The sequence below is a fragment of the Salvelinus alpinus genome, chromosome 26, assembly GCF_045679555.1.
Source record: "Salvelinus alpinus chromosome 26, SLU_Salpinus.1, whole genome shotgun sequence".
NCBI lineage: Eukaryota > Metazoa > Chordata > Actinopteri > Salmoniformes > Salmonidae > Salvelinus > Salvelinus alpinus.
In genome coordinates, this window is record NC_092111.1 from 17449010 (window position 1) to 17464638 (window position 15629).

The 15629-nt window shown below is 44.8% G+C and overlaps 1 protein-coding gene across 2 annotated transcripts in view; it reads right to left on the reverse strand.

Annotated features, from left to right (window-relative positions):
• The window catches only part of LOC139554855 (protein Jumonji-like), an 88297-nt gene that overhangs the window by 12254 nt on the left and 60414 nt on the right, over positions 1-15629 (reverse strand). The window contains exons 5-7 of one of the 2 annotated variants that reach the window (XM_071368060.1): positions 11242-11265; positions 6416-6592; positions 1354-1565 (exon numbers count right to left, since the gene is read on the reverse strand). In XM_071368060.1, the coding sequence (XP_071224161.1) occupies positions 1354-1565; positions 6416-6592; positions 11242-11265 (413 nt within the window). The remainder of the gene's footprint in view (positions 1-1353; positions 1566-6415; positions 6593-11241; positions 11266-15629) is intronic. The other variant, XM_071368061.1, reaches the window with a different exon arrangement.

Consider the following 15629-nt stretch of genomic DNA (forward strand, 5'->3'; position numbering starts at 1 on the left):
ATCTGCAGGATGGCAAGAAGATTCACATGGAACATCTGCAACTCAGCTGCTTATAGGAACAGACTGGATCCATCTCAACAAAACAATAGAAACAGACTGGATCAGGAAGCGGAGCTGGAAACGTAACCCTTCCAGTGCTTAGAGAAACAGACACACACAAACAAACCAACCAATGTGATAGCTGAAAAGATGTGGCCTTAGTCTTCATGAATAGCCTTCAGAATATTGACTTTTAAACTGAGACAGAAAGGTCAACAGGAGACCGGAGCAGCAGCCCAATATTCCTGCGCCATTAACATTCCTCAGTTCGGATCTCATAGAACATCATGACTCTGGCTTACTCTAACTGCTGTACAACAAGGCCATTGGGTTCTTGTATGATAACCTTTAACCTATGGCTGATTCCCTTCCACAGATAAGGATCCTGATCGCGATGCTTTCGGCCATGGGATTGGACATCAGCCTACTGCTGCACTCACAGTTAATATCAGAAAACACAAAATGCTAATCCCTCAAAATGATTGGAGCTCTGTTGCCAAGGATGGTAAATCTGCCAGCATAACATATGAACAGAGGTAAAGAGTGAGAGGAGAAAGAGAGGGGGGGGGGGGGATTAATCAGAAGGAGAGAGCGAAAGGAGAGCGAAAGCAGAGAGAGAGGAGGACAGAGGGAGGGGGGATAGAACAAAGGCCAATAACTTGAGCGTAGTTTGTCTTGGCTCTCCCCTGCTCATTGAGATTCATTGTTCCTTAATTAGTCAGTTGGCAGCACTTAAAACCGACAGGCCCGGCATCAACATGAGACAGCATGGCTCGGCCCCGTCTGCTGGCCGTCTGGGAGAGCTGCTAGTCTTGATGCTACCCTCTCTGACGAGGCAAAGCCCCCAGCACTCCATTCTGACTAGTTCACGCAATTGTCAGAAGCACAATGTGCTTTTTGAGCCGAGTCAAAGTTACTCTCCATCCTCCTCCCGACCTCTCCTCCTTAGTAGAGCTATTTTAAACCAACGGAACGTCTTGGACAGGAAGGCAGCTTTCACAACCCAGCCTCGGTACTAAATATAGTAGCAGACTGAAATACAATCATTACACAGAGACAAAGGGAGGAGAGGAGCTCAGGGATTTCACACAACACTGAGCATGCTGCTATTATGTTACTCTATTAATGTATCATCTTTTTTTATCATAACACATTACTGCTCTTCTAATGACGATAATGTCTGCTCTTTAATCACGTGCCTGGTGGCTACTGAGGCATGCTGGTCAGCCATCTTTATGACCATTATAGAGAGTTACATATTAGCCAAATCAACGAAGCATACTGTTCAGGTATAGATGAAGTATGATACAGTACCTGCTTGCAGAGCTCCTCCGCGGCCCTCCTGTGGGGCAGTCCGTTGGTAGTGTGGCCCCTGGGTAGGGTGTGGCCCCTGGCTGTAGCCTCTAGCTGGCTGAGGGCATGCTCCCTCCGGGCCTCGGCCCTCTCACTGCGCTCTCTCACCTGCACCCACTCCTTCCCTCTGGGCTTGTGGCTGTCTCGGGGCGCCTTGCTGGGGCCGTTCAACACTGAACCAACAGGAAAGAAAGATGATCTTAGATCAGCTTAGGAGATTGAACACCGGACCAACAGAGAAAATATGATTTCAGGGCAGTGTAGAAGGGATGCTGCTGGCTTACAGTGCCTTCAGAAAGTATTCATACCCCGTGACTTATTCCACATTCTGTTGTGTTACAGCCAGAATTCAAAATTGATTAAATACAAACGTCTCACTCATTTACACACAATACACCATAATGAAAAAGTGAAAACATGTTTATCAAAATGTATTGAAAATGAAATATATACATCTAATTTACATAAGTAAATAGAAGCACCTTTTGGCAGAGAATACAGCTGTGAGTCTTTCTGGGTAAGTCTAAGAGCTTTCCACACCTGGATTGTGCAACATTTGCCCATTATTGTTCTCAAAATGCTTTAAGTCCTGTCAAATTGGTTGTTGATCATTGCTAGACAACCATTTTCAGGTCATGCCATAGATTTTCACGCATATTTATAGTCAGAACTTTAACTCTGCCACTCAGGAGCATTCAATGTCTTCTTGGTAAACAACTCCAGTGTAGATTTGGCCTTGTGTTTTAGGTTATTGTCCTGCTGAAAGGTGAATTCATCTCCCAGTGTCTGGTGGAAAGCAGACAACCAGGTTTTCCTCTAGGATTTTACCTGTGCTGAGCTCCATTCCGTTTCTTCTATATCCTGAAAAACTCCCGTCTTTAATGATTACAAGCATACCCATAACATGATGCAGCCACCACTATGCTTGAAAATATGGAGAACGTTACCCTGTAATGTGTTGTATTCAGGACAAAAAAGTGAATTGCTTTGCCACAATTTTTTGCAGTATTATTTTAGTGCCTTGTTGCAAACAGGATGCATGTTTTGGAATGTTTTTATTCTGTACAGGCATCCTCCTTTGCACTCTGTCAATTAGGTTAGTGTTGTGGAGTAACTACAATGTTGTTCATCCATCCTCAGTTTTCCTCCATCACAGCCATTCAACTCTAAATTGTTTTTAAAGTTACCATTGGCCTCAGTGAATTCCTAAGCGGTTCCTTCCTCTCTGGCAACAGAGTTTGGAAGGACACCTGTATCTTTGTAGTGACTGGGTGTATTGATACACCATCTAAAGTGTAATTAATAACGTCAACATGCTCAAAGGTATATTCAGTGTTTGCTTTTTTATGTTTACCCTACCAATAGGTGCCCAACTTTATGGGGCATTGGAAAACCTCCCTGGTCTTTGTGGTAGAATCTGTGTTTGAAATCCACTGCTCGACTGAGGGACCTTAGAGACAATTATATGTGTGGGGTACAGAGATGAGGAAGTTATTCAAAAATCATGTTAAACACTATTATTGCACACAATGCAAGTACATGCAACTTATGGGACTTAAGCAATGTTTTACTCCTGAAAGTGTTTAGGCTTGCCATAAAGGGGTTGAACACTTATTGACTTAAGACATTTCATCTTTTCTTTAGTAATTCATTTGTAAAAAATTTTTTTTTAACAATTCCACTGACATTATTGTGTATTGTGTGTAGGCCAGTGAGCAAAAAAAACTACATTTAATCAATTTCAAATTCAGGCTGTAACAAAATGTGGAAAAAGTCAAGGGTTGTGAATACTTTCTGAAGGCACTGTATATTAAAACTTTAACAAGAATTGATCATTTCAATGAAATATTTCCTCCAGTCTTGTACAGTGACTTGTGGTGAACATTATATTGGTCAAACACCAGACTCCAGCCCTGCTAACCTCAGACGAGAGCAGAAGCATTGACATCAGCAGGCTGAACCATTCCAATTAACACATTCAATAGCTCTCTTTATATTTTATGGAGGTTCACTATTTTAATATCAACAGTCGCTGGCGTTTATAAAACGACACGGTTCGTTCTCTCCCCCCGTCTGTCTAAGTCCCTTCAGCGTTTTGAAAAGCTACTGGAAAACTGAACTCAATAAAAAGGTGTTTAATTTAGAAAATGTAAACATGGTTGGGGTTAGCAAGGTGCAGGGTAATGAAAGCAGAGCTCTATGATTTCTCATTCTGTGCACAGCAGCTCAAATAAACTACTGAAGTCCTGCCCACGCTACATGTTAAAAGTGTCACATCTGACACACGGCCTTATAGTGTACTGTACTGGCCAGGTATAATACTGTACTGGGATACAGGCTTCTATGGTACTTACAGACCAGGCCTAACACTGTACTGGGAGCAGTGGCGACCAGTCTTTTTTGTGTGCCTGTTTTGCATGTTAATTTGGCATTAATACGTCACATATCAGTTTGCAAACAATGTAAAAGTAATAATCATTGAGTTAATAAAGCTGCATACAAACTTGGTCTCTTTTTTACTTTCTGAAGAAAGGCAGCTTGAAAATGCAGGTGTTTCAGCCTAACTCAGTGCCTTCCGTGGTGGGGCAGCCAGAGTAAAATACATAGCGTTGGGGTTGGTAATGTTCTTTAGTTGCACCGTGATTGGCTCAGTGTTCAGTCATTCATGTGGAAACTACGTCACTGCGACATCTACGGGTAATGGTCAAATTCAAGCCCCTTGGGTGCTGCCATAGAGTTACATTAGAAGAACCCAACCAAAGCGGCTCAAGGTCATTGGCCACAAATAAAATGATGTCAAATCACATATGTACAGTAGCTTTGATTGGACTGATACTTTCAGAATCTTAGCTAGCAAACAAGCAGTCATTAATCAAGTCGACAATCTACTGGCAAATCCTTTTCAATCCTTGTCATATGAAGAGAAATTATAGATAAAATGTATCGGTGCTCATCGGCCATTGAACATACACATTACAACAAGTTGGAAATCGCAAATTCAAGTCGATAACTGGGGCCTCTTTCTAGAGCTCCAAGCTGATGATCACTTGCGTCATCATGATTCGACCTTGTCCCCCCCCCCCCCCCGAGTACCCAGTTATCTTGAAAGCACCATAAATCAAGAGAATGCCAGACTTTGATGACAAAATGTTCCCACAAAGGAGCGACGCATCACCTTCCTGTTCAAGGGAGCACAGCACAACAAGGCGAGTCCAAAAATATCTTGTATAAATGCATAAATGATGTGATATGCCAGGGCGATATGTATACTGTAGCTAAGAAAATAATACTAAGTGTATGTTGGGTAGTAAGATGTTAGTAGCCCATGTTATAAATTGTCGCTGTACATTTCAAAAGTACTGAACAAATGGTTATATTGACTACGTCCGTCCTAGCTCACTCATGAATGTCTTAATCGAAATTACGGATTGCCTCTTACACGCTCGTTGTCCCCTTATGCCATAGTTTGTACATCTCAATTGTCAGTAGAAACCACATTTGTTTAAGTCCACCTTATGAGCTATGTTTTTTTGAAAGGCAGTAAAATGAGGCTGAATTAACTGTTTCTCTGCCAGACAAGGCTCCGCTGATAGCCAGGTGTAGGGGTGGTATGGTGTTGGGACTGCTGTTGGTGCTCTGCTGTTGGTTCAGCTTCATGTAGGCCATAACAGTTTGTCACCATTATAGTGCAATTCATGTACTGTCTAGTGGCTTTGCTGGCATGCATGTAAAAAAAAAAAAAAAAAAAAGTGTTTTCCCAACCCAGATTTACATGCTAAAAATCGCCACTGACTGGGAGACAGGCTTCTCAGGTACTTACGGTCTAGGCCTAACACTACTGGCAGACAGGCTTCTCAGGTACTTACGGTCTAGGCCTAACACTACTGGCAGACAGGCTTCTCAGGTACTTACGGTCTAGGCCTAACACTACTGGCAGACAGGCTCCTCAGGTACTTACGGTCTAGGCCTAACACTACTGGCAGACAGGCTCCTCAGGTACTTACGGTCTAGGCCTAACACTACTGGCAGACAGGCTCCTCAGGTATTTACGGTCTAGGCCTAACACTACTGGCAGACAGGCTCCTCAGGTACTTACGGTCTAGGCCTAACACTACTGGCGGACAGGCGTTTAAGATACTTGGAACTAAGAACACTGGCCTTGTTTCCATGGGGATTGCCTGGGCTGGTGGATCTGGTGTCACAGGGAGGAGGACTACAAAGTCAGGAACATAGCACTGTACTTACAAGTGTGTGTGTGTGTGTTTCTATAATAACCACTGAAAGTTGCTGAGCAACACCAAGCATGTGCCACTGATAACATGTAGCTATTTATTGCGTGGCTTTGCCTGCTTGTAGCCTTCATCACCACTGACACGTTGTGTTTTAACATGACGTGTTTCATTAAGACAAGCTCCCCTCAGAACCACACACAGTGTGTGTGTGTGTGTGTGTGTGAGAGAGAGAGAGCGGTGGAGCTTTGGGGTGTGTGCTCCTTGTTTTCCATCCCTGTTCCCCTCCTCCCTGGCCAGCTGTGAGCTGAATGCATAAACACCTTGTTACCGCTGTTCCCTCCTAGTGTTAATTGGAGTGGAAAGATGGAATGCTCCCTGCCACACTCCCATGTGAGTTCCTCAGTCTCCATGCTCTCCCTACCTCCCTCCATCCATCCCTAACTCAGCCATGCTCGGTTGCAGACAGCTCTAACCGTGTGGGCCTCTTGTGCACATTAGGTCCATTGGAACCAATCCACCTGTTTCCCTTCAGCCCTCAACCATGATTGGTCAGTGTTAAATGTCTGTTGTGATTGGTCAGAGTGTGGTGTGGTACTGTGCTGTACTGCATGTACAGAGTTCTATAGAGACTAAGGGAGCTGGCAGTATGACGGCTGAAGCGTCGCACCGTGGCCGTTGACAGCGTGTTTCCCGGGCGGTTCGGGGTTGGGTGGGTGAGAAGGAGAGAGAGAGAGAGGATAGTTTCGTAGGGTTAGCATTGAGGTTAGGTAAGAAAAAGGACATTGTCGTACCGTGGCCATTGACGGTGTGTTTCCCTTGGGGTTTGCCCTTCCTGGGCGTGGACTGACAGGAAGTAGATGCCACGCTGACGTCTGGCTTCACATCCTCGTACTCCTCTTCATCATCCAGCGCATCTTCATCCTGAGAGGTCCCAAAGTACGCCATGTTACTGGGCAACGCTGACGACCCTAGGAGAGAGAGAACAGAGAGAGAGAACAGTGTTAAAACTAGTGAGAACCTACCAAGCAGTTATGAGGAGAGGAGAGAGCTACTGCAGCCTTCTGACAGAGTGTAATGTGCTGGCAAACACCAGTACTGTAAAATCACAGCATCCCAGAAAATGTAAAAAAATAAATAAACAGGTGATATTAAATCTCCTCCCTCCTTTTCCTTGCGCTCCTGTGTTAACATGCATAACAAGTCCCATTGTCTGCACCATGTTCCAGTGTCTCTCAAATTATATAGAAGTGCGACCGGTGCATTATGGGACACTGGGAACACACACTAGATAATTGAATAAATACAGGTGAGTCATAGGTATGTTGATATGAACGATTTAACACTGCAATAGAAGGTTCATAGGGTGTGGAATACTAATAGTGTTGACAGTGTATAGGTCCTTATGTGGTCCCACACCCGTAGTTCACCTATAACCCCTGGAGCAGGGATCCACAAGTAGATTGAGCCACGGGCAGATTTTTTCTTGAGCGGATGGTCAGGGGGGCGAAACATAATTAGAAATAGTTTCAGACTGCAAGAAGCACAAACATATATAATTTGACTAAAACATAATTTCAAACCTTGCACTGACATACACACAGTTCAAAAGTTTGGGGTCACTTAGAAATGTCCTTGTTTTTGAAAGAAAAGCACATTTTTTGTCCATTAAAATAACATCAAATTGATCAGAAATACCGTGTGGACATTGTTAATGTTGTAAATGACTATTGTAGCTGGAAATGGCAGATTTTTTATGGAATATCTACATTGGCGTACAGAGGCCCATTATCAGCAACCCATCACTCCTGTGTTCCAATGGTAAGTTGTGTTAGCTAATCCAAGTTTATCATTTTAAAAAGCTAATTGATCATTAGAAAACCCTTTTGCAATTATGTTAGTACAGCTGAAAACTGTTGTTCTGAAAAAAGAAGCAATAAAACTGGCCTGCTTTAGACTAGTTGAGTATCTGGAGCATCAGCATTTGTGGGTTTGATTACAGGCTCAAAATGGCCAGAAACAAAGACCTTTCTTCTGAAACCCACCAGTCTATTCTTGTTCTGAGAAATGCAGGCTATTCCATGCGAGAAATTGCCAAGAAACTGAAGATCTCGTACAACACTGTACTACTCCCTTCACAGAAGAGGGCAAACTGGCTCTAACCAGAATAGAGAGAGTGGGAGGCCCCAGTGCACAAGTTCATTTGAGTGTCTAGTTTGAGAAACAGACACCTCACAAGTCCTCAACTGGCAGCTTCATTAAATAGTACCCACAAAAACACCAGTCTCAACGTCAACAGTAAAGAGGCAACTAAGGGATGTTGGTCTTCTAGGCAGAGTTCCTCTGTCCAGTGTGTGTGTTCTTTTGCCCATATTAATCTTTTATTTTTATTGGCCAGACTGAGATATGGCTTTTTCTTTGCAACTCTGCCAAGAAGGCCAGCATCCCGTAGTCGCCTCTTCACTATTGACGTTGAGACTGGTGTTTTGCGTGTACTATTTAATGAAGCTGCCAGTTGAGGACGTGAGGTGTCTGTTTCTCAAACTAGACACTAATTTACTTGTCCTATTGCTCAGTTGTGCACCAGGGCCTTCCACTCCTCTTTCTATTCTGGTTAGAGCCCGTTTGCCCTGTTCTGAGAAACATCTCAGCCGCGAAGTGGTAGGCCACACAAGCTCACAGAACAGGACCGACGAGTGCTGAAGCTCGTAAAAATCGTCCGTCCTCGGTTGCAACACTCACTAACGAGTTCCAAACTGCCTCTGGAAGCAACGTCAGCGCAATAACTGCTAGTCGGGAGAATCATGAATTGGCTTTCCATGGCTGAGCAGCCACACACAAGCCTAATATCTCCATGTGCATGCCAAGCGTCGGCTGGAGTGGTGTAAAGTTCGCCGCCATTGGACTCTGGAGCAGTAGAAACACGTTCTCTGGAGTGATGAATCACGCTTCACCATCTGGCAGTCCGACGGACGAATCTGGGTTTGGCGGACGCCACAAGAACGCTACCTGCCCCAATACATGTGCTACCTGTAAAGTTTGGTGGAGCAGGAATAATGGTCTGGGGCTGTTTTTCATGGTTTGGGCTAGGCCCTTAAGTTCCAGTGAAGAGAAATCTTAATGCTACAGCATACAATGTCATTCTAGACGATTCTGTGCTTCTAACTTTGTGGCAACAGTTCGGGGAAGGACCTTTCCTGTTTCAGCATGACAACGCCCCTGTGCACAAAGCGAGGTCCATACAGAAATGGTTTGTTGAGCTCGGTGTGGAAGAACTTGACTGGCCTGCACAGAACCCTGACCTCAACCCCATCGAACACCTTTGGGATGAATTGGAACGCAGACTGCGAGCCAGGCCTAATCGCCCAACATCAGTGCCCGACCTCACTAATCCTTGTGGCTGAATGGAAGCAAGTCCCCGCAGCAATGTTCCAACATCTAGTGGAAAGCCATCCTAGAAGAGTGGAGGCTGTTATAGCAGCAAAGGGGAGACCAACTCCATATTAATGCCCATGACCTTGGAATGAGATTTAACAAGCAGGTGTCCATATACACTACTAAAAAGTATTTGTACACGATCAAATACACTGAGTATATCAAACATTAGGAACCCTTTCCTAACACAAATGTTTTACAGTGTTTTATGTCCAACAATAAAATATTTGCGCAGAAAATTTGGGTGGCCAAATAAAGTCACCCGCTGGCCAAATTCTGCCCGTCGGCCGCAAGTTGCAGAACCCTGACCCGGAGCACAGAGAAAGCAGTTCTATGGCCAGCTGGCGGAGGTCCCAGTCCTTCGTAGGACTAGGAACCGCTTTAGGACTAGGGTCTGGCCTCTTGCAGCCATTAGAGACACCAGAGGAAAAGAAAGCTGGTTTGTATGCATCAGCGGTCTCCATTGTGGTTTATCGGTTTAAACCGTTGTAATGGTCTCCAATGAGCTTTGATTAGACCTAAGTTAAGATGTTTGAATTAAGTTTGTGTTGTCAATCATTACATTTTCATGTCACAGTATATATTATAAAAATGCTCATTCCTAATGACAGTGGGAAATACAGTGCCTTCGGAAAGTATTCAGACCCATTGACTTTTTCCACATTTTGTTACGTTACAGCCTACAGCAATCTACACACAATACCACATCATGACAAAGCAAAAACAGGTTCGGACATTTTGGCAAATTACAAATAAAAAAACAGCAATAAGTTATTTACATAAGTATTCAGACCCATTGCTATGAGACTCTAAATTGAGCTCATGTGCACCCCGTTTCCATTAATCCTCCTTGAGATGTTTCTACAACTTGATAGGAGTCCACCTGTGGTAAATTCAATTGATTGGACATGATTTGGAAAGGCACACACCTGTCTTTATAAGGTCCCACAGTTGACAGCGCATTTCAGAAAACCAAGGAATTGTCCGTAGAGTTCTGAGACGGGATTGTGTTGAGGCACAGATCTGGGGAAGGGTACCAAAATAATTCTGCAGCATTTAAGGTCCCCAATAACACCGTGGCTTTCATCATTCTTAAATGGAAGAAGTTTGGAACCACCAAGACTCTTCCTAGAGTTAGCCTCCCGGCCATACTGAGCAATTGGGGGAGAAGGACCTTGGTCAGGGAGGTGACCAAGAACCAAATGGTCACTGACAGAGCTCTCGAGTTCCTCTGTAGAGACGGGAGAACCTTCCAGAAGGACAACCATTTCTGCAGCACTCCACCAATCAGGCCTTTATGGTAGAGTGGCCAGACAGAAACCACTCCTCAGTAAAAGGCACGACAGCCTACTTGGAGCTTGCCAAAAGGCACCTAAAGGACTCTCAGACCATGAGAAACAAGATTCTCTGATCTGATAAAACCTAGATTTAACTCTTTGGCCTGAATGCCAAGTCTGGAGGAAACTTGGCAACATCCCTACGGTGAAGCATGGTGGTGGAAGCATCATGCTGTGGGGATGTTTTTCAGTGGCAGGGACTGGGAGACTAGTCAGGATCGAGGGAAAGATGAAAGGAGCGAAATGCAGGTTTTCATCAAGGATCTCTCTGTTCCAGAGCACTCAGGACCTCAGACTCTGGCGAAAGTTCACCTTCCAACAGGACAACGACCTTAAGCACATAGGCAAGACAATGCAGGAGTGGCTTCGGGACAAGTGTCTGAATGTCCTTGAGTGGCCCAGCCAGAGCCCGGACTGAAACCCAATCAAACATCTCTGGAGAGACCTGAAAATAACTGTGCAGCGACACTCCCCACCGAGCTTGAGAGGATCTGCAGAGAAAAATGGGAGAAACTCCAAATACAGGTGTGCCAAGCTTGTAGCATCATACTCAACACTCAAGGCTGTAATCACTGCCAAAGGTACATAGAAAAGTACTGCGTAAAGGGTGTGAAAATACTTATGTAAATGTGATATCAGTTATTTTTTTTATAAATGAGCAAAAATGTCTAAAAACCTGTTTTTGCTTTGTCATTATGTGTAGATTGATGAGGGGGGGAAAAAACAATTTCATCCATTTTAGAATAAGGCTGTAACAAAATGAATACTTTCCGAAGGTACTGTACATGATTGTGTATTAACATTTGTCTAGATAAGTACTTTTTAAAAAAGGTAGAAATTTAACTAACCTTCATTTGGCCACGAGGAGTAACCTGAAATTAGATGTGGTGAAGCTAGAATTAGTCAGAGATCAAAACCAAAACTTCATAATCAAATTGGATGCAAATCCATACAATCAACAGTATGATAGGAACTGGTCTATTGCAGAAAAGTGTGCTTAAAGCTGAGCATCATTAATAAGCGACTTATTGTTATGGTTACAATAGGGGAGCCAATGGGGTTAGGGTTACTTTGAATGCAGTAATGAATTACAGTGATATCGGAGCCTTCTGACTCACACGCACATCAGAATAGTTAGTAGGCCTACAAAAAAAAAGCACAATAAAGTCAGTACCCACAATACAACACAGCTTTTGGAGCGGCAGGTAGCCTAGTGGTTAGAGCGTTGGGCCAGTAACGAATCCCAGAGCTGACAAGGTAAAAATCTGTCGTTCTTCCCCTGAACAAGGCAGTTAACCCACTGTTCCCCGGTAGGCCATCACTGTTCCCTGGTAGGGCATCACTGACTTGCCTAGTTAAATAAAGGTTACATAATAAAAAATAAAAAGCTTATCACAACAGGACTAAAATGCCAGTGTGACTCGATACTTTGACTATCCCTGCATGTAGAGAGAGCAGAGATGCCAGTCCATTGTTATTAGGGGTCATTGTGTAAGGTTTAGGAGAAGAGTATAATGTGTAACGTGAGAAGAAGTCATGTCTGGACTAGGTTTGAAGTGCTGGTTTCAGTCTCGGCTCCAGGTCAGGCTAAGACCAGGCTGTAGAGAACTGGGGTAACTCGGTTCTGTATAAGCACTTTGTGATGTAAAAAGGCTTTAAAAATAAATGTGATTGATTGACTGACTGCAGAGGAGTGTGATAGTAGCACATTTGTGTCAGCTCTCCAAACTAGTCCTTTCTCCTGGTGACAGAGGCCAGGGGGACTTAGAGTCAACAAACTCCCAATCAGCTTCAAGTGACCTCCTTCATTAACAACATGGCTTCCATTTCTGTGTTCTCTGGGGTCACAGGGCCAATGGCTAGCAGGCCCAGATGGGCACGGAGAGTTGAAAGGGGACAGGGGGTTGGCGAGGTGGTGTGGCGCATGTGGGTGAGGTCTCATCTAATGGGTGAGGGATCTCTTTGTGGGGAAGTGAGAAAGAGAGGAGAGGATGAGACTGGACAATGTTATCCTGTAATCTTTTCCAGTGGCCCAAAATAAGCCTGTTACTCCCATGTATTTACAGTAACCCCTAGAGTCAGAGGGAGGGAGAGAAGAAGCCTGTTGGGCTGGCTCATCTGGTCACTGGTGTCTGGTCTATGGTTAGGCTGTGTTTTCAGCGGGTGGTTCTCAGACAGGGGAGCAGGGTGGTGCTGGGCTTAACAGCCGCTCTCTCTGGTGCGGAGACTCCATCTGTCAGCTCCCAGACACAGAGAAATATAACCCGGGCCTCCCTCCAGGCCTGTTCCCCTCCCTCCTCCCAATCCTCAATTATGGGCCTTTCATGTGCCTCAGAACCACAGTCAAATCATAATTAAGGCTGAAAGAGTCCATTATGACTGTCATTTTTCACTAGACAGGCGTAATTACAACCAAAATGGTCGACTTAAAAAACATTGTCCTTTAATAGAGTTTAAACAATGAGGAGTTTAAACAGCCAATCAAGAGCTTTAACGGAGAAAAAAATGACACAAATGTATAATCTGACTAACATCCATGTTAAGGAAAATTAGCACTTCTCCTGGTTCTCGGGTATAGCCTAAAGATCCTCCGGAATCTCTAGAGCCTCTCAGAAAAGCAGTTCCAAGATGTGTATAAAAAGAGCAGACGCTATTGAGTCAAGTGTATGACCTTCCTCTTCGATGGAAGTAGAGGGCCAATCCCTGGTTGAATCCCCCGTCATAGACAGAGAGAGTGTGTGGAGAGACCATGTCAGACACTCTGCCCCCTCTCCAACCCCTCATATTCACCACTTGCCTCGTCAGGAAGAAGATGGGTGGAGAGGAGGGGAGGGAATGGAATGGAAGAGAGCGGACTGGGACTTTTTCAATAACATTGTTTTACAGGCCGCTGCAGCAGAGTGAATCTGAGAGGATTGGGGATTATATCACCTCTGATTTACATTCCTGAATGTCTGCAAATCCATTAACCCATGCTGCCCTCGGCTCCAGTCAGCTCTAGGAGTCACTGGCTTATTAAAAAAAAAAAAAAAAAAAATCTGCCTTCGTAAACACAACCACGGCCGCAGCCTCCGACCTAGACCCAGACACATTCAATGCTCAGCCAGCCATGGCACACACACATAGTAGTAGCTGTTATGTAACATTGGACAAGCATATTAGTGGGGGTTACTCATCTACTATATCTGGCACTCAGCCATGCGTGTTTGTGTACACAGAGAGAGGCTCAACTGCGATGAGGAACCGTGGATATTGTCACAGCCACTACCAACAATTATCCTCTCTACCCATCACTACAGGCAAGGCTCTGTGCTGCCTGTATCCAAGGCTACAGACTCAGAGTTACAGCATACTACGACAGCCTACACAAGCTGGCTGGACTACTACCCCAGCCTCAGAGACAAGCTGGCTGGCCAGCCTCCAAATGGATTCTGCCACCGCCGCAATAAGAAGGGATGCGAGAAGGCACGTAGCACATAAACACGACCGATTCACTCCGTTTTGTGACCGTCGCACATTGCATCAGAACAGCCAGCAGTTTCCCAAGAGGGATTAAAAATATATCGTTCCTGTTTAAAAATCAGGAGAAAGAAAACAGCTCATTATGATGCCGAGTCCCAGATGAATAAGCAGGGGAGATTACAAGCTGCTGCTGCGGTAGAGAACAGAGGAAAACTTCTCCCCGTGAAATCATGGTGGAAATGGCCTGCTTTCATAACCAGCGCATTATTATCAGACACTTTTCTAAAGCGGTCAGACTGGGGGCTTGCTGGGTAAATGTGGCATGTTTGTCAGATAAGATAAACATTTGAGAGGAGCGGAGCCGTTTGAACAGAATGACCGTTTGACCTCTAATGTCGACCAGGAACGTCATTGATCTGTTCCAGAGCTAGAAGAACAGACCGCGTGCCGACTGCTTGCCTCCCTAACCCCTCCGTCAGCTCTGGGGGAAATATAAATAAATTGATACAAAGTGTTGCTGCCTGGTCTTGGGCCACTACAGTGGAATCAGTGTAACACCAAGCTAGCGTGGGCCACCAAAGTGGATTCAGATGTACAAAGTCCTTTGAATGAAATCAAAAGGCCAAAAGCACCTTTGAAAAATAAAATGTTAAAAACCGTTGCTGCCTTATGGTCTATATCTATCTGTCCCTAGGACACCGACCGTGCTTGTGCGCATGCACACCCCTGCGCTGCCCTGACATTCTTGCACGTCTCCTCGATGTATTGGTCTCTTCCACACGGGCCATTAAAGTGAAGGAAGAGAGAGCACAACCCTGTGTATGAAAATGCCATTAAGGCAGCATGAGCTCTGCAGAGGAATCAGTCCGCCTCTCGGCCGGGTAACAGAGCTATAAATAAGGCTGCCACAGACGGGGTGCAACGGTCAACCAGGCGCGGCACAGTGGGGGGGGGGGGGGGGAAGAGAAAAAAAACACTAGGAAACTGGTCAGGAGTTAGCATAGCATCCAGGAGTTGTCCAAAACCTGAACAATAGAAGACATTTACTGGAAGATTCTGAGAACAGATATGTTCCATTGAGAATAAGGCTGCCAACCCTGTCAGTTTGACTGATCGCTAATTACGTTACATTGAAGTGACATTGGCTTTTAAACACGAGTCTTCATCTCTTCTTCTCCTCCTCTGGGCCTCTTAGCTCCCAGCTGATTCTAGTTCGTTTTAACCTACTTCATGTTGCCAGCCGAGGTTAATGGCAATACCAAATTAATCTAAATCAAGGCATTACTCTTCCTAAAGGGCTATTTCTGGTTGTGATGAGTCGGGGAGGGTTCTGCTGGATGGGAGGAGATACTGTTCAGAGTTAAACACTCTCTGGGATTGAAGACATCAGTAAAAGCCAAGGCCAAGGTTGTTCATAAAAATAAAAATAAACATCCAAGAATCCTCTTTGTTCCTGAGGTGAGGCTATACTCCACTCATTTTCTCCATTTCTTTTTTCGTGTTTCAATTCATCATTGAGGTAAAGAGTAAAGGGAAACATGTCCATGATAGTGAGGTGGGATTGAGAGGTGGGATTTCAGCTGAACCCTGTAGCTGAAATGCTGCCCTGTTCTGCCTAGCTTAGCCGTGTTTGTGTTGGTGGGCGGCAGAGAGCAACCCAGGCCTCTCTGTGCTCTGAGGTACAGGAGCAGGGTTATCTGGCTCTACCAGGATGTCTGTGTGGTTGTGTGCGTAGGGGGGGGGGTGCTCAAAGCTGACTGTGTGCAGATAACAA